The 23,381-nt window shown below is 38.8% G+C and overlaps 1 protein-coding gene across 1 annotated transcript; it reads left to right on the top strand.

The window, feature by feature from the left end:
• The first annotated feature begins 48 nt into the window (after positions 1–48).
• ap1g1 (adaptor related protein complex 1 subunit gamma 1) lies at positions 49–22,153 on the top strand. Its single transcript, XM_087838887.1, has 23 exons — positions 49–150; positions 7,130–7,333; positions 7,435–7,559; positions 7,771–7,912; positions 8,086–8,182; positions 9,148–9,224; positions 11,376–11,471; positions 12,462–12,542; positions 12,629–12,727; positions 12,807–12,862; positions 12,950–13,063; positions 13,162–13,302; positions 13,729–13,783; positions 13,989–14,111; positions 14,275–14,364; positions 14,463–14,587; positions 14,914–15,018; positions 15,168–15,309; positions 15,545–15,671; positions 15,978–16,082; positions 16,260–16,420; positions 17,324–17,422; positions 17,542–22,153. The coding sequence occupies exons 2-23, from the start codon at positions 7,133–7,135 to the stop codon at positions 17,641–17,643; spliced, it is 2,463 nt and encodes an 820-aa protein (XP_087695013.1). The 5' UTR covers positions 49–150; positions 7,130–7,132; the 3' UTR covers positions 17,644–22,153.
• Positions 22,154–23,381: the final 1,228 nt, after the last annotated feature.

A 23,381-nucleotide genomic window follows, 5' to 3' on the forward strand; every position in this document is an offset into this window, starting at 1 on the left:
TCGCGAACCCCTTGCGATCTGTCAGTGTAACCCTCCGCCTGCGGTAGATGTGCTGAGGCTGGAGTAGCCACCATTTTGCATGTCTAGTGTGTTCCTCCCTCCATTGCTAATAGAGACGATTCCAGTCATTTTCTGGCATCATTACGGCTAGTAAGTACATCCTAGCAACAATATGTCGGCATAAATTTGGGGAAATGGCTTTGCCTGTGAGTAGTTGTCCGCGGTTTGGCTGTATTTACGTTGACAACTGTCACTGTGGCGCTGCATAGGAAGTCGCAGCCCTTAGTGCACCGGGGCTGTGCTAAGTTAGCTAGCATGTTTAGCATAGTTATAGCCTTGCTGGACTAGGGATGTGTAGCTCAGCAGTATGCTGTGTCCACTAAATCAAAGTCATCAAGGCAACGCGCAGTGACAATGTATTATTTCCTGTCTTTCTAACTAGCGGGCACAAGTTGCATTTAATTCAGAGAGTATTCGGTTAAGGTAATGAAGAAGCAAGCTAATGGTCAGGTGGCTATGTTAGCTTGATAATCCAAATGCCTCAAGAAGGCCTAAACTGCATTATGTCCTGATCAATCGGCGACCAGAGTCAGGTGTAATGGCCTGCCTCTGATTGTATACAGCCGATGATGTAAACTTCAATGTAATACAGCGCCAGCTAAGATGAAGCTACTCCTGTAGTGTCATCATGATATCTTGCCCTTTTAAGATGCTACTAAATTAGCTAGTTGTTAGCTGGCTCTTCAGAGGTGTGATTTGCGTTTTCTAAGTCATATTAAGCATGTGACACTTCACGGCGTGGTTATTAATACAGTTAGACTTTCCTAATATTTAACCAACTCTAAGCGTTTAATCCGTAAGTTAGAGTTTAATTGAAATACCAAGGAAGCTAACGATAGCTAGCTTGGTGTTCTGAGGACGTGGACTTGGGTTTTTGTCCAGTTTCGTGAGATGGTTAATTAGTGTTGACAAGCTGTTAAATGAGAAGGAAAGACCTAGACACGCGCTTTTTTTGTTTTTATAACTGCGTTGTCAACGTCCGAGTTTAATTCATTTTCCAGGATCACTTTGCATGTAAGTGTTAAGGAAGTCAGGTGCAAGTAGGAAGTGAGCAAATGAGGTGACGTACAGTATGGTGAATTCTCTACGGTTTTTGACAGGAGCTGTAAATTACGCCTCCACAAGCTTAGGTCGAAGTAAGTTCTTCAGGTCCACTGTTTGTGGCACCGACACACAAAACCAGTCTTGATAAACTACAAGCCAAGTGTATTGCAACGCCTTTGACGCGCAGTTTACTTTATCTGTATGCTTGACTTGGGCTTTCGAGGGACCAACTGTACTGATACGTTTGAAGGCCTAATGAAAATGAACCTGTTAAATGTATAATTTTACTTTCCTCACAGTCAAGTCACACGCAGTACTGTAGATTTCAGCCATATTCAGTTCCTACTGGCTTCACTTTGTAAAACTAAATATGCAGTATGTTGTCCTGCATTACCTTTTCTGTTTACATGTATTGTCTGTTATATGGGGTAGATTATTATTATTGTTATTAACTGTAGTTAGGTGAGAGTTAACGATAAAAAAGTCAGTTTTAGTTGTAGCAAAGGAATAGCCAGGATGCATTATTATAGAACGGCGCATAATGTTGTGCTTGAAACATGCAGTTATGACCTTAATTAAAAACACTTAACCGTTACCTCTAATAGCAGTGATGCCATGCATAAAATGTACTTGAGTAGGTGCATTATAAGCAGGGTTAGCGTGCATTAATCACACAGCACTGAAACAACTTAACATGATCACTGTGTCTGCATATCAGTGCCCCACACAATGTGAATCAGATAGCTCCAAGCTTTGCCTCAGGTTTATTTAAGATCTTTTGGTGTATTTCCAGTTTAGGATTCATTTTGACTCCACATCAGTGTCATTTGGCCAACCTAAGTACTGAGTGAGTTAGCACTGTCTCTGTGTCTTGTTTGGACAGAAACTGATTAGTCTTTATGGTTTTACCCTAAGTAAATAGCCGCACAAACTTAGTGATAAATAAGGTACTGTAAATGCCATTTGTTATTTTGTCTTTTTTCCTCCTCCTTTTAGCATTGGGGTTGTTGCACATTTTGCCTCTGATTAGTTTTGAGCAGGAAAAGCTTACCAAAGACCCGTTCTAAGCAGGGCTAGTTTCCAGCAGGCTTTGTCAATTTGCAGGCTGACAAAGCTAAATTAAGAAGTGCTTAGCTTAACTGACTCCAACTGATGGTGAAGGCACACACAGACCTTTGTAGATCTCCTGTGTACCTTCAGAGTCTCTGAATTTAAAGTTGATCTCATTATTGCCTCTTTGATGGCTCTTTTAATCATCAGTCAAAAAAAAAGCAATTTCTCTATTTTCAGTGTTGTCTTCAGCAGGTTAAGATCTTTTAAGTGGTAGAAGAAAGGCGTGGTAGCTGCAAACAGTAAAATGACTATTTGCAGTTGCACATAGATGTAGAAATCGGCAGGCTTTTTGATCTGTCTGATCTCTGCATGTTTGCTAAGAGAGGAAAACAAAATCTGGAAAACCATAAAGGTCTAGAGTGAGTACATGTAAAACACCCGACAGAATATTTTGACTATTACGAGTGCTTCTTCCCCGTACACAAGTACGGTACTCAACATTTGAATGTGCACATAGGAACCAGGGTGTAAATATAATCCATGTCAAAGCTGATACTCACGTTTGAACTTCAGTGTTTAGTTATTTGTAGCTCTGTAAAGCCGAGCATCTATAGTTGGTTATAAAAGAAGCAGTAGAATAGTCTGTGTTGGTATTATTTAATTTAGAACGTCTTGATGTCTAGCTAAATGGTGAGAGGAAGAAAAAAAACAAAAACCTTATGCAGTCTGCCAAAGTTTGCCAGTCACAGCTCTGTATATGGTTCTTTTTGGAGCTGTCTGACCTTTTTGTCTACTTTAAATGTGCAGTTCTTTAAAAAAAGGGAAAAAAGACAGCATAAATGGATGTTACATCATGCTTTCTATTTCTACCCATACAGTGCTTGTGGCATTTAGGAATATAATCTAAAACCACAAAAAAATAAAATAAAAAAATAAGTGGTGCTTTGTGTCTAGACATCTTTAGACTGATGTCTCAGAGTCGACAGGGTGACTGCTCCCTGTGGTAAATGGGAAGTGTTACGTGCTTTTTAACCTGTTGCTGGTTGTCAGGCTCTTTGAAAACAGATTTGGGTTAGCTCTTCTATGAACGTTTCACAGTGTATGCAAAACATGTCAGCAGATGCATGCGATAACTCATAGTGTTAGGCTTTTATATGGTCTGGGGAGTGTAAAAATGTCCAAAGCAATCTGGATGCAGTATAACAGCTGTTCTTCTTCTTGTATATAAATATTATCAGGGTTTATCCTAGCTCGAAATGGGCCTTTGAGGGGTTGTTGCCTTACAAAATAGAAGTTGCTCCATTTTCTTGTTATTTCTGGTTATTTGATAAAGGAAAAAACAAAGTATATGTTTAGTAAATTAAGCCTTCCGAAACTCATTTAAGGCCAAAAACCTTTGATAAGAACAGAAACAATTTTACAAAATTTGGTCTTTGTAGTGAGGAACAATAAAGTGAACTAAAAGCTGTTGCTCGACAAGTGTTGAACAAGCTTGCTTCCCCACCGCAGTTTCACATTCATCTGTGGATGAGAAGGCAAACTACACTGTTCATCTGAAGGCAATGTCAGTAATTTGCAATTAAAATTGATATTTTGTTTGTAGAAGAATGTGCTGCTGTTTTGCAACTGCAAGAATGTGAAACTGTAATTTAATCAGCTCTCAGCAGTGGCTGGATTTACGTTCTTTAATGTGTACACATTTGATTATGAGCACAGCAAGAGTCGGGGAGCCATGATTAATGGAGCCCAACACTGGGTCCATTCAGTGCAGGTAATTTAAACGGTGTTAAGATGAACAGTAAGTCTCTGGCTTTATTAAAGTGTGGCCTTGCCTGACCACCCTTCCTATTCTTCTTTGATCAAAGTGAATTCTTAGATTGTCCACAAGCCACCACCTTACTCAGCAAAGGATGTTCTCATTCCTTGTGTGTGTGTGTGTATCCTTATTTCCTTCAGACTGGCATAATTTCAGAGGATTTCCTTTGATCCCACAAGTGTTAGCGTTAATAACGAAATGTTAAGGAGTTTTTTCCGCCCCTCTTTATTCATTCAGATGAAAAAAATCTAGCTTCCACTGAATACTGGCCAATGTAATCAGCTATATTGTAGACAGATGTAAAGTTTGTATTTGGTTACATAAAAGCCTGTTCTAAACAGTTAGAGATTGTACATTTCTTGTTACACTGACAACATAAGATTTCCATAAGACATGACAGAGCTGTTGTGGATAAATCAGAGGCTTGATTTCATTATGTGTTCGTGTAATGATTTAATAGAGCCACACGGTTTATCTGTTTTCTTGTTTCATACAGTGTCACTTATGGTTCATTAAGATGTTTGAGGAGGAAAAAAGTCAAAAACTCAAAAGCAAATATTTATTGTGACAGCAGTAATTGCCTCTGAGGGATACATTCTCTCTTGACTACAAAATGAATAAAAAAAAATATGTTAAATTACTGTGTGCCACTATTTTATAAAACTTCTTTTTTCCTGCTAGTATGAGATTGTTTATGAAACAAAAATATAATCATTTTTGTTTTGTGAATAATATTAAAATCCTTGTGTTTATCAAGATCGGCTATTTCCAAAGTCAAGAGTGCTGTGGCCCACTTAAAAACCAGCCGATCTCAAATCTTCAAAAACAAGCAAAAGGGTGTTGGCTGTAAATTGGTAATGCTAACCAGTCATATGCAGGCCAATGTGTGACAAACCTACCACTTGGACACAAACTTAAGTGCAACTTAAATTAATTCACTTACTTATACTGCAGTCCACCTGCAGTGCCTTCACAGCCTAGCAGCGGTCCCTGGCCCACACTTTGGGAATCGCTGATCTAGACAATAAAACCAAGGAAAGCCTGTGACTTCAAACCATCTTTTTACTGTATGCTACTCGGTTAAGGTCGTAGACATTATTTTATAAAGCACTAATCGATGCAGTCGCACATTTAGAGGACTGACAGGCTCATTAAACTTGCTGTTCTCACCTTCTGCAACAGCGGTGCACGCCAAACGTGACATCATTTGCTGGCGCGAACCGTGCTTTTGTGTTTTGGCCGGTCATGCACCTCTGTTTCTGTAGCTCCAGGGTTGAAAACACGAATTCACGATCATGTGGGTTTTTTGTTTGTTTGTTTGTTTTTTTTAGTATAATATTGTATCAGTACAGAAGTTCGTTTACAGATTATACTGAGGAAAATGTTGTATCAGTTTGAATGAGGCTTTCAAAGAGATCGTGAGGAAAATGAGTCTGTCTTGAAAAAACTTTGGAGCAAAAAAAGGAAAAACTCAAAGATTTATTTTTTTCTGACTTTGACAACTTCTCCTGAACCAGTGCTGATGTGAAGGTTATGTCTGAAAAACAGGAGTGGTGCCTCCGTGCATGCCTCTGGCAACACGTATTGTATGTGGAATATTGCATTACTCATGCCCTCAGTGCTGGTATAAATTGTATGGAACTGTGGCGAAGTCACTGTTTGTGTGCAACACAACCAATACGGTGATTATTATGGGTCCGTGAGATTGTTCCTGAAAAATGTTGTGGATCTGCTATGCCATCAGCTCTTTGCTCTGGTTCATATGTCAGAGTGCATTATGTTCCCACTTCAGCACTGCATAGCTGGAGTTGGATAGAGTTATGGCTTTGCTCATCAAGTAATTACCATCATTTCTGTTGAAGTAGCAACTTAATTATGTCCTGGATTTTACTACATAAAAGCTTTCCATTAGATGGGAGACAAAATGTACCTATTGCTCAGTAAAACACCGCAATTAATAACTTTCCAGTTTATTTGAGAGTTAAAATTAAGGTGGATGTTAGAAATGTGTGGTCATTAGTAAAATTACCTGAATAAACCAAGTTAAAAACGTGGTTTTTAACTTAAATATTCTCTAAAATGTTATTGTGTTAAATTCAACTTGGCTGAGCACATTTTGCAAGCCTCCCGTCTGCTCCAACAACCTGACATTTGCTGGGCTGCATATTAAATAAATTGAACTGACTTTGCTCTCAGTCTCTGTGCTGTAGTAATCATTAAACCCCGGTCATTTAAGATAATTTACTCACTGGTACAAGATAATTTACTCACTGGTACAGACCGGAATAGCTCTCTCCTAACATGTTAAAAAAATCTCCGACCCTGCCAACGAAACGGTGTTCTGTGCTTATATAAAATGAAAGTATACTTGATAAAGTATGGATAATATCTGGGTGAGTTTCCTCTGGAGGATGGCAAAACCTTCCCCGAGATTTGTTGCATTGGCTCACAGCTTTCTTGTAATATTCATATTAGTGTTAGATTTGCCTCATCGAAGAGTTCATTTAACATGCAGTTTGCAATTCATGTTTTCATCTTTGTAGCTCTTGGATCTGTTTTGGTAAAGTGTAGTTTCGGGTAATTGGTAGATGCAAACACATAAAAGTTGATTTTCAAGCAAGCATGTGCCTTCATAAATATTTAAACATCTTTCTGTAGCTTGTGTTTGCTTAGAAGCTTCTTTGTGCAAGGATTGAATTTCACCATTTCTTCTTTGCCTTTGCACTTTTATTTTTTTTAAAAGATCTAAACAACAGAGACAGTTTCCACCTAAAGTCAAATCTTACACAACATGGATTTTTTTGAATTAGTCTGTTTTACTGGAAAACAGACAAATACTTTTTATTCCTAAAAACATAAAATCCTTATGTTATTCTTGTAGTAAAATTTATGATTGTAGTTTCAGCGAACATTTTAGGAAGTGAAGTCTAGACTGTTGATTGGTACCTGTAAAGCCTACATTTCTGCCTACATGCACAGCAGCTAAAACCCTTTCTTGGTTTCTAGTATATGTTGTCATATTTTAGGTAAAAAAGTGACATACCATGCTGCAGACTGGAGAGTTCTATATTTGTCTTAAATTTCAGAATTGTAGCTTTTCTGCGTTAGTGTAGTCTGTCCTGATGCCAACTGGTTTCCTTTCTTTGTGTTTTCCAGAGAATGCCAGCTCCGATCAGACTGCGGGAGCTGATCCGGACTATCCGGACAGCACGGACCCAGGCAGAGGAGCGTGAGATGATCCAGAAAGAGTGTGCTGCTATCCGCTCGTCCTTTAGAGAGGAAGACAATACGTACCGTTGCAGAAATGTCGCAAAGTTGCTTTATATGCACATGTTGGGCTACCCAGCGCACTTTGGACAGGTATGTTTGGTTATGTTGGGGGGGGGGGCAGTATGTATACGTAGGAGTTTTAAGTTTGCACCTTTGAATAGTTTTATGACACGTTTTTTTTTTCCTTTTAGTTGGAGTGTCTGAAGCTGATTGCATCCCAGAAGTTCACTGACAAACGAATAGGTTATTTGGGAGCTATGCTGCTTTTGGACGAGAGGCAGGATGTCCATCTCCTAATGACAAATTGCATTAAGAAGTAAGTGGAGGCTACACTGGGTTAAGACACGCACACTTAAATTAAAAAAAAAAAAGTTTTAGTCCAGTACTTAAAATATGAGTTTATGGTCCTCTGAACACAGTTGTAAAACCTTCTTCATCGACTTCTTCATAGTCTTCATAAGATTGTGATAGCATATAAAGTGACTCTTTGTTTCCGTGACTTATTTGACTCTCTTCTCCCACACCAGTGATTTGAATCACAGCACACAGTATGTCCAGGGCCTGGCGTTGTGTACTTTAGGCTGCATGGGTTCTTCAGAAATGTGTCGTGACCTGGCAGGAGAGGTCGAGAAGCTGCTTAAAACGTCCAACTCCTACTTAAGGAAAAAGGTGAGCTTTACTCTTGTCATGTTTTAATTATCTACTACTTTAATAATGTGTTGGGGGTTAAAGGTAGGTATGTGTGCTAAGCACTTAACACCGCACCCAACACTCAAAAAAAGGAGAGATTGTGTGAACGGCTTCAGCATATCTTATTTAAATATTTGTATATTTGTCTACAGGCGGCATTGTGCGCTGTACATGTCATCAGGAAGGTCCCAGAACTCATGGAAATGTTCCTTCCAGCAACAAAAAACCTGCTGAGCGAGAAGAACCACGGTAAGTGTAAATGGTTTGTCGGGATGCAGTCGCTGGCTCATGGGGAAATGCGGTTGTCCTGCACAAAAACGGAGTGTGTCCTCTTTCCTGCCACTCATATTGGTCTGTTCATAACAACTGAGCAGCTGATGCCCTTTCTCTGTCGTCCTTTGCAGAGGGTGGGGGAATTAATGAGTCTATCAGATACTCCAGGGGCTTGTGTGTTATAGCATACAGAGGATATATCAAAGGAAAAGTTTTTTTGGCTTTTGTTGTTGTTGTTTTTTTAACCCTTGTGTTGTCCTCGGGTCAAAAATGACCCATAGGTGTATGGCAAACAAGTGTATGGGAATCCTGAGGACAGATCAAATAAGTTGTTGTTCATAACATTTTGTGGCAGTGCAGTAATGTTTGCTTCTCATTATGCAGTTGTATTTTTATTTTATAAGTTACTGCCCTATATTGCAAGATAGATTTATACAAACACAAAGCAATGCCAGGTATTGGTAATGTGGACTTTCCTATGCAACCACAATCATGCATATTGTTAACAGACCATGTGTCTGAATGTTGCCAGCACCCAGTCAAATCAATAATGTGACCAAGTTTCTAACTTTCAACATTTATTTTTATAATGTGACATATTTACAACTGTGTGGCTTGAAAACACAGCTGCCACTGCTTTCCACTGATGTCCTTAAGATTAGTTTTCAGCCTTGTAGCAATAATATAAGGTCACAAGGGAATGATTAGCCTGTTGGATATATTCAAGTCAGAGGCATGGTGCTGTCACTTGTTACAGTTACCATATATGGCATATTTTTCTGACTTGAGTCTCTGTGTGACTGCTCACTGTCCATCAAAGTGTTTAAATACTGTTTTGTTTTGTTTTTTGTAGTAACAAATGGGTGATTCATAGAGCAAAACAACTCATGCTAGCATTTTCCTTGAAAGTGGTGTCATCCTGTCATCGTTTGGTCCCCCAGGTGTTCTCCATACATCAGTTGTCCTCCTCACTGAGATGTGTGAAAGAAGTCCTGACATGCTGGCCCACTTCAGAAAGGTACAGATTATTTTTTAAAGGACCTTAAAGAAGTTACTTATGCATTTGTCTTAAGGCCTACGTCACATTTCATTCTTCCTTTGCCTACACTTTTTCTTTTGTTGTAGCTAAGCTAGATAAGCATTTTAACTGTTTGAGGTTTGGATTGCGATCGAGGTTTACTCGACCTTCAGAGTACGTCTTAGTCTTTTTATCTCCTACCACTGTCTTTTCCTCTTGTATTTCAACTGCTACCAACTGTACCTTTCCCTCTCTAGGTGTAACAAAACTATGCCAGAGACCCCACTCCTCATGCTCACGATCTGAACATTATTTTTAAGCTCTCTGAAAGTGAATGATTTCCAGTTTTCCCCTCCCTAACATCTACCTCATATTTTTTCTGTCATTTGTCTTTGTTACAATTCCTGCATTGTGTTAGAATGAGAAGGTAAGAGTACATTCTGATCTCATAGCTGGTGCATGCTGTAAATAGTAATCACTCCTCACAGTCACCTCAAATGTAACCAGATTTGTGTTCAGTAATGTCATGTTGTGTTTTAATTTAGAAATCTTTTAATTTCTTTAACTTGTACGGTGATCATTACTGTCGGTGTTTTTGAATCTTATAAAGAGTTCTTGGTCCATTTGTCAGATACATTTCTCACTATTGTTTTGAATGTTTTGGAATTTTTTTGCCAAATAAGCCACTCATTTGATCAGTGTCTATTTAGAGGCAGTCAGGTTGGTGTGTTTCCACGTAATTGCCACAGGTGTTGTCACCAGTGAACAATGTTTTCACTAAATATCACTGCGAAAAGGCTTGGAAGCTTATTTTGTGACATCAGTAACTTTCTTAGCTATTTTTGACTTTTGAGAAAGAGTTTGGCAAAAGTTGCACTGGGATGTCAACTCAGTCTTCTATTTAAAATTCCCTTTTAATATCCTACTCTGATTTGGATTTGCTTTTTTCTTGTCGTACCTTCTGCAAAAAAAGATCTTTTCAAGTGAAATGGCCTGGAAAGCTTGATGTAGCAAAGCAGCATGAAAGTAAAATTGGAAAGCAAAAAGTTCTTCTGTCATCTCAGAACTGTTTTATTTACATGCTGCAAGCTTCTCACCTTAATTTTTAAGAATATACAACAACTGGGCTTGCATGCACTGTACTGCTAAACAAAGTTTTGTCTATAATTTCTGTTCCTTAAAGGATACGAATGAGGTAAAACACACAAAGCATGGGATATCACACCGCTACATGTCCTGGCTGAAGACACCTTTATTCACGCCTTTAAGGCAGATCAGTGATACCAAACTGTCATCACAGTCAGCCCTCAGTTCTTATGCTCTTCACCTTACTAAGAACACCAAGTCAACAGAGCCCGCTACTGCTAGTTAACTTTGCTGTCTGCCGACTTGAAGTTGGCTTAACTGCCCCTATTGGTTTTGGCTATCACTGTACAGTTGGTGTTGTAAGCTGCCCGTGTAGTGCTAATTTTGAGTTTCCCTGTGAAGCAGTTTCTTGCCTCTAGCACAAATTTTAGTTCTTCCTGCACATCAATTTAAGTTCTGGCTTCCCTCCAGTGAAACACAAAAGTAAATGTATCCCATGCCTATTACACTAATAGGCATGGTTGAAAACGGTACCCAGTTTTCTGATTTAGTGCTGTGTAAGATGCCAAACTATTTCCCAAACTGTCGTGCTTTGATGACCAGTTGTTTTTGTTTGTTTTTAAAGCCCTGAAAAACTGAAACTATGTAGGATAGATGATATTAGTGTGATGGAAAGTTTCCTGCTTTAATGCACTTTATGTTAGAATTAATTTAAACTAGTGCTACTACTCTTTGCTTAGTCATGCTCAAAATCATAGCAGTGTGTATGCAGAGTTTTTTTTTCTCTCGAAGCCAGATGTTCTAACCCAATACATTTGTACAGTCAAGTTTTTGATTTCACAATCTCAATTAGTCACACACGTTTTAACCATATTGCTCTGCATCAATAAACAAGAATCCCAACCCCTTTGCATTGCATAAGAACTTGCTGCTTTAACTGAGAAATCATTAACTTCAAACATTAAGAGTAGTGTTCCACACATTAATGATTTAAATAATCATATTTCAGAGAGTTTAACAAAATATTGTGACACCTCTTCTCGTTTTTGTTTTTGTTTTTTGTAGCTTGTTCCACAGTTGGTGAGAATCCTGAAGAACCTAATAATGTCTGGATACTCTCCTGAGCATGATGTGTCAGGCATAAGTGACCCTTTCCTGCAGGTAAATCTCACTTTTTTCATTATACAATTACCCGGTACAACAGTTAACAATCATCTAATGATGATTGTTAACCATCATTAGGATTTAGACTTACTGCACTCTTTATTAGATACACCTGGCTAGTATCAGGTTGGAACTCTTTTGACTTCAGAACTGTCTTAATTCTTCATTGGACATATTCAACACCGTGAGTGTGGTCATAAAGGGACGGGCGTGGCCAGCAACAATGCTCAGCTTGGCTGCAGCATTTTTAAAAAAATCTCAGTACTCACAGGTGTAAAGTGTATCTATTCCGCACACCATTTAAGTAGCAGCAGCAGCCTAAACTGTTGGATCCATGCATTCATGTTATTTTGAATTCTGATGCCATCCGAATATCGGTAAAAATCAAGACTGGCCAAACCAGGAACATTTTGGTGAGCCTGTGCAAACTGTAGCCTCAGTTTCCTGTTTTTAGCTGACAGGATTCCCTCCCCCAGTGTTTTTTATTTTATTTTTTATTTTTTTAAATTTTTTGCTTGCTTCTGTAGCCCATCTGCTTCAAGGTTTGACATATTCAGAGGTGATTGGTGTACTTGGTATCTGAAACAAGTGGTTATTTGAATTACTGTTGCCTGACATGTCTGGCCATTCTCCTCTGAACTCTGGTATCAGCAAGATGTTTTTACCTAGAGAATTGCAGCTCGCTGGATTTTCAGTTTTTAAAAAAATCTTTCTCTGTAAATCCTTAGGAAGTTTGTGTGGAGAAATCTGAGTAGAGCAGTTTCTAAAATACTCTGCCTGGCTGGCACCAGCAAGCAGGTTTATAGTTATTTCTTCCTCATTCTCACACTTGGTATGAATTTCAGCAGGTTGTCTTGACCACAGATGCATTGAGTTGCTGCCAAATGATTGGCTGTTGAGAGAAAATGGCAGCAAGCAAGGCGCGGCTTGTGAGTAACAATAAAGTAAATCACATTTGACAGGACTGCTACTTCTTCTTTTTCTTAGGTGCGGATATTGAGACTACTGCGAATTTTAGGCAAGGGTGATGATGACTCCAGTGAAGCAATGAATGACATTCTTGCGCAGGTTGGAATTGAAAAAAAAATTGCTTAGATTTAAGTCCTCACAGATTAAGTGTTGTTCTGACAAATCCACGGTCTGTATACTTGCAGGTTGCTACAAACACGGAGACGAGTAAAAATGTAGGCAATGCAATCCTGTACGAGACTGTACTGACTATAATGGACATCAAGTCTGAAAGTGGACTGAGGGTGAGTTCATTTTAGGCAAAGGTTATGAGAATCTTTTTGTAAATTGTAACTCATCTGAATGCTTGTTTCTTTCTTACAGGTCTTGGCCATTAACATATTAGGTCGCTTCCTTCTTAACAATGACAAAAATATAAGGTAAATAAATGGAGTATTTCACCTTGAAGCCATCGATTTATCTAAAGTTTGATTAAAACCTTTCGACATTTCTTTAATCAACTTCAGATATGTGGCATTGACATCTCTACTAAAGACCGTACAAACGGACCACAATGCAGTGCAGAGGCATCGGAGCACCATTGTGGATTGTTTAAAAGACCTGGACGTGTCCATCAAGAGGTGATTCACGGTGCTGCACATAACTTAACATGTCATGCTGTTTTGGGGTTTTTTTGCCTTTTTTTTCTGACCCTCGTCTGTTTTTCATTACTGTGTAGACGTGCAATGGAACTGAGCTTTGCGCTTGTGAACGGCAACAACATTAGAGGCATGATGAAAGAGCTGCTCTATTTCCTGGACTCCTGTGACCCTGAATTCAAAGCAGACTGTGCATCAGGAGTGTTTCTAGCTGCTGAGAAGTATGACACTGATACAGACTTCACCACACTTTACAAGTTTAGCCACTGCTACTTTGTTGAAGTGTAAAACACATGCTGGCTGACCTTGTCATGTGCAAGGTTGTTCAAGTTTTCTGGGTTTCACTTTCTCTTTTTTTGTGTGTGTTTTCTGTACTTTAAGCATGAAAGGTTCTGGTTTGGTACTACTTGGTACAAGTTAAATGTATCTATATGAATTAGAAAATCTAGTATATATCTTTCTTTTTATGGCCAGCACAGAAATGCTGTATGATGATACAATGAGTGATCCATCGTCTGACAGACTTTTGTTGACACCTTTATTCTCTGACAGCATTTATCTCCTAGCAGTCGACGCTCTTCTGAATTTAATACATTTACATTTTTAGTCCATTGCTGGGCCTAATGGGTGTATTGTTTATCTTACAGATATGCTCCTTCAAAAAGATGGCACATAGACACCATTATGAGAGTCCTGACAACCGTAAGTAAAATACACAAAACTCTAATGCCTAAAAAGTCCTTGGATTGTTGTTTAGTTCACTAGTAGTTTGTTCTGGGTATTACATTTGAGTACTATAAATCTAGTAACAGTACTCCGTGGCCAACTGAGGTTTAGTTTACTGCAGATCTACAGGTAAATAAAGTTCGTTTGCGTTTCTCATTGATGTTTCTGCTCCTCCTTCCAGGCAGGGAGCTACGTGCGAGACGACTCCGTTCCTAACCTCATCCAGCTCATCACAAACAGCGTGGAGATGCACGCCTACACAGTACAGAGACTTTACAAAGCTCTGCTGGATGACATCTCACAGGTTAGAGCATTTCTTGTTTGGGTCATGCTTAGATTTGTGATGTCTCCATATTTTTTTATTTTTTTATTTTTTTGTAGCATACATTAATAGAATGTATTATATAACAAAACTTTGGTATTTCAAACTAGTGTGAGAGGGTGATTTCTATTTCTGTGTTGTGTAGCAACCTCTAGTGCAGGTAGCATCCTGGTGCATAGGAGAGTATGGGGACCTGCTTGTGTCTGGGCAGTGTGAAGAGGAGGAGCCCATCCAGGTACACAAACATCCCAAGAGCATATACAAAAACAAGATTTAAGATGACATAACCTGCTCATGAGATTTTCTGTTTTCCTCTTTTCTTTTTGAACAAAGGTGACTGAGGATGAGGTTCTGGATGTACTGGAAGGCCTCCTGGTGTCCAACCTGTCCACACCTGTGACCCGGGGTTACGCCCTTACAGCTATCATGAAGCTGTCTACTCGCTTCACTAGTGTAAAGTGAGTAATGGCTTTTTAAACTTACAGTGGCTAAGTCTTTCTTTTGACTTACTGTCACATGATCTTAAGGTGGTTACATGTGTTATTCAGTACAGCATTTACTTTGAGAGAGTTTGAAGGGGGTTTCAGTGGACCCTAAATATGAGTGTTTATTATTGGTAATAAGAAATAACAAGACATAGCGTCATGATACATAAAGCACTTGTATCTCACTTTTTAAGCTCTAGTCTGTTTGTTAAACAATCCATGTTTTGAAAATAATAATAAAATAAAGTAAGAAATAAAGTTTGTGTAATAACCAGCTCTACCTTCACTTTTTGTTTCAGCCGAATCAAGAAGGTGGTCTCGATATATGGCAGTAGCATCGATGTGGAGCTTCAGCAGAGAGCTGTGGAGTACAATGCGCTTTTCAAGAAATACGACCATATGAGGTGAAACTACTTTACTAGGAAATTACTCATATCTGTGACGGGCACATTGTAGCACTGAGTAGATTTAAGGGTGGGGAAAGAAAAGGAAAAAAAAGCTCAAGTGGTTGAGTTTGGTCTGTCTTTTGTCCTTGTTTGTTCCCTGACAATAGGCCAGCTCTCTTAGAGCGAATGCCCATTATGGAGAAAACTGCTTCTAATGGCCCCACAGAGATTGTACAGACTAATGGGGAGGCTGAGCCGTCTGTTGTGGAAGCAAAACATCCACCACCCGTCACCCAGCCAACCAACCAGGTAGGAACTGTTTTCAGCCTTTATATTATCACGAAAAACACACGTCTGTAGTTAAATGAACAATTAACAGGATAGATCTATTTGTCTTAAGTTTCTTTAGGAAACCATATTTTTATTGAATTTAGAACCAGCTTCATTTAAGTCTGTTGATGAGTATTTTATTTTTGTAGTATCATTTTCATTTAAAATGGTATACATGTACTTATCATGTTAATGTCTTGTCCCCATTCCACAGGCTAATGATTTATTAGACTTGCTGGGTGGTAACGATGTGGTGCCGGTAATTCAGACCACGGTGCCCGCTAAGCCAGCTTCAGCAGGAGGAGAGCTGCTTGATCTACTGGGTGACCTCTCACTTAGTGGTAGAGTACTCTGTTTACACATTTATTACACCTTTTATTTATTTATTTTTTTTAAGAGCCTGCTATAAACTTTTTTTAATAACCAGTTTGGATGTGATTCCCAGCCTAGGCTACTGCTTGGTGAAAAAACATGATTGTGTGACTGGATAATAATAATAATCATGTTAATTCTGAACACAACACATGCTCAGTAATGCTGCAATGCCCCTTTAAACCCCTTGAAAATGACACATCAGTAATCTCTGCATATCATCATTCTGTGTCCGTGTCCTCTTAAACCCTCGTATGTTGCTTCCTCCTTCCCAGGCGGTCCAGCCCCTGCTCCTGCAACCTCAGTGCCCTCTTCCCAACCCGCTTTCCTCTTGGATGGCCTCACTTCACCGCCCCTTTTTAATGACATTGCAGCTGCAGGTGAGAGTATGTTTCTCACCTTGACCATCCACTGCCACATATACACTATTTTATGACATAATCCTTACATAATACAGCACTTGGTCATTATATTTTTTTTTTCTGGACTTACCCAACCTGTGAAGCGTTAGTACCGTAACGTCTACATTTTGTAATCATCTGCTCCTCTCTGTATAGGTATCCCTCCTATGACGGCGTACAACAAGAATGGCCTGAAAATAGACTTTACATTTGAGAGAGCTAACCCTAACCCCAACATTGCGGTTATCACTATCCACGCATCCAACTCGACAGAAGCAGACATGACCGATTTTGTTTTTCAGGCTGCAGTACCAAAGGTGAGCAGCCCAACACGGGTATTATGTGACGAAAGTGTAGTTAATTCCTAATCACGACAGTGTTCGTTTTCATTTAGCTCCATTATGTAAATGGGTTTCCACTGACATAAGGCTTATTCAGTAACTCACAGTGCCAATAATGTGCTTGTTCTGTAGGCTGAACCTGCATGAATGTTGTAAATATTGGATCTGTAAGCTGTCAGTGCTAGTGGGAATTAATTATTAATAGACTTGCAGTGTCTTTGGTATGCTATTTTTCTCTGTTATCCGCAGTACTCTCAACTAGTTGTGTTTAATTATTATTTAATGCAAGAATGCTTATTTTTTTCAGATCACATGACACATTGCTGTTAGTACTTTTATTAATATTTATGTTGTGGTAACTGTTGCTGTTACTGGATCTTTAGTAACTGCCCTGTGGTCTCTTGTTTACCCGATTTATCTTCAAACTTCTCAACTCTTCAAATAGTATTTTTTTCATAGTAATGGGCTTTTAAAACAATACTGTTAGTTTCATGGGGAAATGTACAGTTTTTTATATTCTAATGTTGACGTTCCTGTGAGTGTAATTTAAGTGAAGTCTCACTATGCGCTCTTGTTTTTGTAGTCTTAAAGTAATATCCGGTTATGTTGATTTAAATAAAACCAGGGTTTCTGCCCGCATACTGCAAAGGGGGGGCCTACTGGGTGTAAGTTGACCACCCACCTTGCATATGCGTCATGGAATATTTTACAGTCATCTTATCTAATGAATAAATTTGATAAAGTGGTGATGAGTGGCTTCGAGTGACCATCGATCAGTTGCTGTCTAGTATCCGTATTTTAAGCTGCTCTTATGACCCCAATTCTTCTGTGGTATCATTAAATTTTCATCCAACTCGCCGTCCCCTCTCTGTTTGTCAGACATTCCAGCTGCAGCTCCTTTCCCCTAGCAGTAATGTCGTCCCAGCACTTAACCAGGGAACTGTCACACAGGTCATCAGAGTACTCAACCCACAGAAGGTGAGTTTCTTTTTCTCAAATTGTAATGAATACATATTTGTTTTTGTTTTGTTTCTTTCTTTTTGTCCTCATGAGGAGTTTCCTTTTTTATAAATCCATCCACCCCTCCCAAATTTCAGCAACAACTACGAATGAGGATCAAGCTGACGTACACCCACAAAGGCTCGGCTGTGCAAGACCTGGCTGAGGTTAATAATTTCCCCCCTCAGTCCTGGCAGTGATGAGCTGCTCCTGTTGCTCTCAAAAGCCCCAAGCAAGGGAACTATGAAAACGATTTTCCTTTCACCTCCCACCTTTCTTCCAACGGCCCCCCGTGACATCAGTGCAGACAGCTGCCCTCAAGTTGCATGGGGAGCAGCAAAGCATTGAATACAGGAGAAAAATGCAGATGTTACGAAGACTATTGACATCACACGAATAATTGGGTAAACATATCAATCAATGAACTTTTCTTATTTTTTTTTCTTAATTGGTTTCCTGATCTCTTTGATTAGTATGTTTCTCTCACACACACCCTTTGCCCGGCAACGACATCACCCACAAAAGCACACATGCACACCATTCTCTGTGGTACACTTTACTTCTCTAGTCACTGTAGAAGAAAGGTGTTGCCCACTAATAAGCACTGCAGTAACCATAGTTTTATTTGGACTTGCAGGTGGAAACCCTGCTCCCTTGATACTTATGATTGGCTTTGCATTTGGGTGTTTTTACCTATGAACCTTCAATCCTACAAAGGCAGCAGGAAAAAAAAAAGCTTTGAAAGGTCTATTCAGTGCAGTCACACACTTGTTGGGTAACCTCGTTTTTGATCCGCCACATCATGAGTGATATAACTTGCCAGAGTTGTATTCATTTTGAATTACATTAATTTGCTTAAAGCATGTTTGAGCATCGTTAGGATCACAATCACACCTGGACTTCGTCTTTTCCGACTCTGACAGTAGGCCTCTTTATCCTATGTTTCTATAGGGAATCGTCTGCGTTAGTTTGTCACATTAAGAACAAACAGATCCAAGATGCTCACTTTGATCACCTGTGGCTAATTTCATAGAACCTGCTCAGCTCTTATCTCATCTGTAGTAAAGCAGCTTTTAGATCAACGTAAAACATTCAACTGTTCATTGCTTTGCTTCGTCTGAGGGTGTTCATTTGTTAGAGTGGGTATAATCCAGGCCTAAAAATTGATCTGATAATAAGTTTGTGTTTTTAAACTCTTCCTGCATCTGTGTCCCGAGTCTAGATGAGTTACATTTCAGATTTATTTACCCTGGTTGAACGTGGTCACCATGCACACACATGTAAATTAAGCTTGTTATGAATGTAGTTACATGCACTGAATGCTTTTATTTCCCCTTAATTCTTTTTTTTTTTTTTTTTTTCCATGTCTTCTTTGATGGGGATGCTCATCTTACTGGCACTATTTGTATGAAAGTCTGTTTATCTCTGCAGTAATTTGACTTAATTTATGCCTGATATCAAAGTGATGTGCCTTTCTGACTTAGCTAGATAAAAGCCCCTGAATTTATTGAGTTCTGTATGAGCTTTGTAAGTCTGCTTGTGTGATGGTCCTGTTTTCAATCTGAGGGGGTAAATGGTCCCGGTGGATTAGAATGGGTATGTCACTTGATTTGATTTAGCCTTTTCACTGCTTAGTCTAATGACGGGTTAAAAATCAGTCACCCCCAAATCAGTCTCATGAGCTCACGAGGATGTCAGCAGTAATGTTTTTCTAGTTTTGACACATACGTAAATTTTAATCTTCTTGGTTGTTTCTTTACAGTGTGGCAGATTTCTCCCCCCCCCCATTAAAATACCTGATGGATGATGATAACTAAACAAACAAAAACAAAGATAATGGCAGCTAATAGATGTAAACTTTTCTTAAGCTGGCATCGAGGTTTCAGGTGTTTTTTGCAAACTGTTAATGTACAAATATCACTACAACGCCCCCTTTTAAGTCAACAAAAATTAAAATGTGAGTTTGAATCACATACTGGGACAGGTTCTTATTTGGTGACTGTTTGTTTGATGATTGGAGTATGATTTCTTTGCTCTCGTCCTCTCCAAATCAGAATTCTGACCATGCTTTTGGGGACGGTAACCTTAATACCTCACAATGCTCTTTCTTTCTGTTAACCTTCAGTGGCAGTAGATTGACATCTTGCTTAGTCACGAGTTAGAATCCAGGGGGAGCATCTGCATGAGAGAAACTAACAGTAGTTTGTGCATCTCATTACTTAACCTTAGCAGCCCTGTGACGATGCTGTGCTGAGATCTTCATCAGGCTGTGTAATTATTTTCACTATGCTTCACTGTCTTCTAACTTCTGTGACCAAATCAGAGAGACTATTAGCTTTGGAAATATTTTTGAGCTATGATATGTGTATATGGAGAAAATAATTTCAGTTTAACTTTTTTCTTCTTTTCTGTTGTTGACAAATGCTATATTGGCTTTTTTTCTGTACATATTGAGGGCTTTTACAATTTTTGTCTCTTGTACTATCTTTCATCCTTTTTTTAGATGCCATTTTCTAAAAGAAAATTCCAATTATTCACAATGTATATTGTCTAAATAGATCTAGTCAACATTAGTCTATTAAGACTTCCCTGTATCATCACTCATTCATTGTAAAAGGTATATGATCTGCTGCCTGTACATTGTATATAGTTGTAAAACGAACGCTGATCAGATTAAATAAAACCCACATGAAGACTTAAAAAGATTAGCTAGAAAGTATAATTGTATGCATATATGTACAAAAAGAATCTTAAGAAGGATGCAATTGACATGCTCATGATTTACTATTTGTCATGCTTCATTCATGATGTCGTATTTTCTTTTACGATGATACTTTGAGTCATTGGGCCACATGATGAGGTTCCTTTTTTTTTTTTGGATGTTGGAAAAAAAGGGTTAAATCTGTCCTAACAGATGTTGTATGGGTGATGTACTACTGAGAAACCTAAGCACAGTGCTGCACAGAGGCAGCAGCAGAAATGGCACCTTGCTCCATCTGCTTCTCTGCCCCTCAAACACCTCATGTACCCGTGCCCTCCTGGAAGAGCAGCGGCTTATTTACCAAGAAGCTGCTCTTCCTTCTGGCCTTATGTGCACTCTTTGACAATTCACCTCTATTAAACGCTTTTCAATCTGCAAATTGTTTTGTGAAATGAAGCCCACCCCCTCTTTCTTCATTATTCTGGTGTGTGATCTCTCTTAGCTGCCTGGTTGTCTTTTTTTTTTTGCATCTACCCAAACAGTCAAGGCCCTTATCAGTGCCACACAAAGGGGTTTTTCAGCTCACAGCGATGGATATTTTGTGCGCTCGTGTGTATTCAGAACAACACAGTGCTTTCTTTTGGGTCCTTCTTTTAGTCCATTATAGCATGGCACAACTTTCAGTAAACGCTTTGTGATCTCCAGTAGACCAGTTAAAGAGAAAATGATCTGGGTCCTCGCTATTCTAAACCAGACTTTAAGTGGCTGTAAATCAAGGCAGGATATGATGAACAGCAGTGGGTGGATTCTTTTTGTCTGAGTCTTTATAATTTTGTTTTTAATCCATTTCTGCTGTTCAATAACTAAAACAAAACTGGGGCAGAGGGGAAAAAGCCTGTGTAGCTGGCTAATAACCACAAGGGGGAGCTGTGCAAAATGGAAGGCTGAAGGGATGGGAAAGGAAGTTTGATACTCATACTGTTCCTGAATGTTTTTGTGTTGTTTGTATTGTCTTACTCAACCAGTATGTACCCTTGTCCGTCACATCAGATGGTTTCTTTAGATGATTCAGTCATTCATGCTGTTTAAAACCTACAAATGGAAATGAACCCAACATAAGTGCTTTGGACACTGTAACTGTAAAAGGAAGAGAAGAAATGGAATCAAGTACTCATCAGAGGTGTGGTCAGTGATGCATGTGTGTGTGAGAGTGTGTGTGTGTGAGAGAGAGAGAAAGAGAGAGTCATGCCCGAGAGGATGTGATGGTGTGCAACATGTCTTCTGTCTACATAGGACATGATTTTTGGCTGCAATTGCTTTCAGCTTCTGAGCTGCATGTGAAAACCAGTGTAAATAACACCATTTCTACTCTCGATCTAAGACTCTTTTTGAAGTGCTAGAAAAGTTCCAATTATACAAATCTGTCACACCACCTTCATGGGTCAGTACTAACATGTACAATAAGGAGTTGTTGAAATAGTGCTCACATTGCTGTCGATGTTTTTAAAGCATCTGTTATTTGGTTTATTGATTATTGCTTTTTTTTTTTTTTTTGGTTTTTTTGGATTTTTTTGTTTTGTTTTTTGTTGTTGTTGTTTTTTTGTTGGGGTGAATTCAGTGTGCAAAGGGCTTGGGAAAGCGTCTGAATTGCCACCACGTTCATGAACTTCCCCTGTTGAATTAAAAATAAAAATGCATCTGCTGTATTTTGAAAACCGAATCTGTACACACACACACCCGAACTCCTGACCTGCCCTGACTGAAAACAAAACTGTATCTGATTAGTTGGGGGAGGGTGAAGGCATGAGATTCACTTTTGACTCGTATGAACTGTTATCCCAGTTCTGTGGCTTCAAGGTGAGTGTGAATGTCAGACTGAAAATATAAAAGGATGACTAAAGATGAGGAGTTGTAAACTATTAAATGGGATATTTTCAATTTATGCTGTGTATTCTTGTCTTTGGGTTGGAGAAAATGATCAAGCGAATAAAAAGTCAAATAAAAATCTACATGAGCTACGGTAGTTTTCTTTTGTGCTTTGGGGTCTTGTGTGTAAGAGTCTACTGGAAAGAAATGCTGGGCTTAAATTATTCTTTTAATATTCATAACAAGGATGGATCATTTCTAATTGTTGTATGTCCTGTTTATCAAATGTTGAAAACTGGGATAAGAATGAGATATAAATAGAAATGAGTTTATTGCTATTATAATCACCTAGATTTTAAAAATGTTTTGTGCTGTTAATATCGACTCAAAGTATGAGTGGATCTGTGAGTGCTATGTATCAGTTTTTAATCGGCATTTAATAACCATGACTGGACCTGGGTTAAAATTAAACTGACCTTTAGGTGTTTCTAATGTTTCAGGATCCTGGCGTTTGTGCCTTATTGTGAGGGAGTTCTACAAAATGAAAAGTAAATTGTAAGGCATTCAGATTTGAAGTTCTAGATTAGTCAGCATATAACACTTGGATTTGTGGCCCCTTGAGTAAATTGCTTACTCAAACCCTCTGGCCAAAATGAAGCGTCTACTGCACAGTTTCTAAATGATTGCAACCACGTGAAATGATTATAAAGGTGTCAAAGAGCAATCTAAAAAGGTATGGGAGTCACTTATCTATCATCATTTCTTAGGTTCATATAGTAAGACAAGAAGATCAGGTTATTTGCTTTAGAAATGACTTTAACTGTAAAAAAAAAATAAATAAATGTGTCTGAAGAGAAGCCTTGTCTTTTTCTTTGGGGTTTTTTTTTTTTTTTTTTCCCCTGTTTTCAGAAATTTTCTCCTTGTTGACTGGGTGCTTTTCACTCAAGATTTAGTCATGTGAAAGGGTTTTCACAGGACTCCAGGCTGCCTAATGAAAATCTAAATGCACAGTTACTCTTTCCATAGGAATTAAGAGTGTAAGTAGCAGGCAGGTGCTGCTAGCATTTGATCAATGTGATCTGGAACATTCAGGTGTGTGACCATGCTACAGTCTTGCCAGGAATGTGTATCACTTCAAATTCACTCAAAAGTTAGACTCTGTGATACTCAGGGAAATTGTAAAACAAAAACAAAACCAAGACCAGAATCTCAGACTCTACCTGCCTCAGTCAGCGTGATAAATGATGAAGTCCATGACAGTAGTTCATCACAGAAGAGAAAGCCTCTTCTCTTTAAGGAGGGCATGACACAACACTTTAGATGTGTAAAGTTGCATCTGAACAAAAGTGTGTGGTTATAATGCACAGTGCA

The sequence above is a fragment of the Neolamprologus brichardi genome, chromosome 1, assembly GCF_056152115.1.
Source record: "Neolamprologus brichardi isolate AB-2024 chromosome 1, ASM5615211v1, whole genome shotgun sequence".
NCBI classification, from domain to species: Eukaryota; Metazoa; Chordata; class Actinopteri; order Cichliformes; family Cichlidae; genus Neolamprologus; species Neolamprologus brichardi.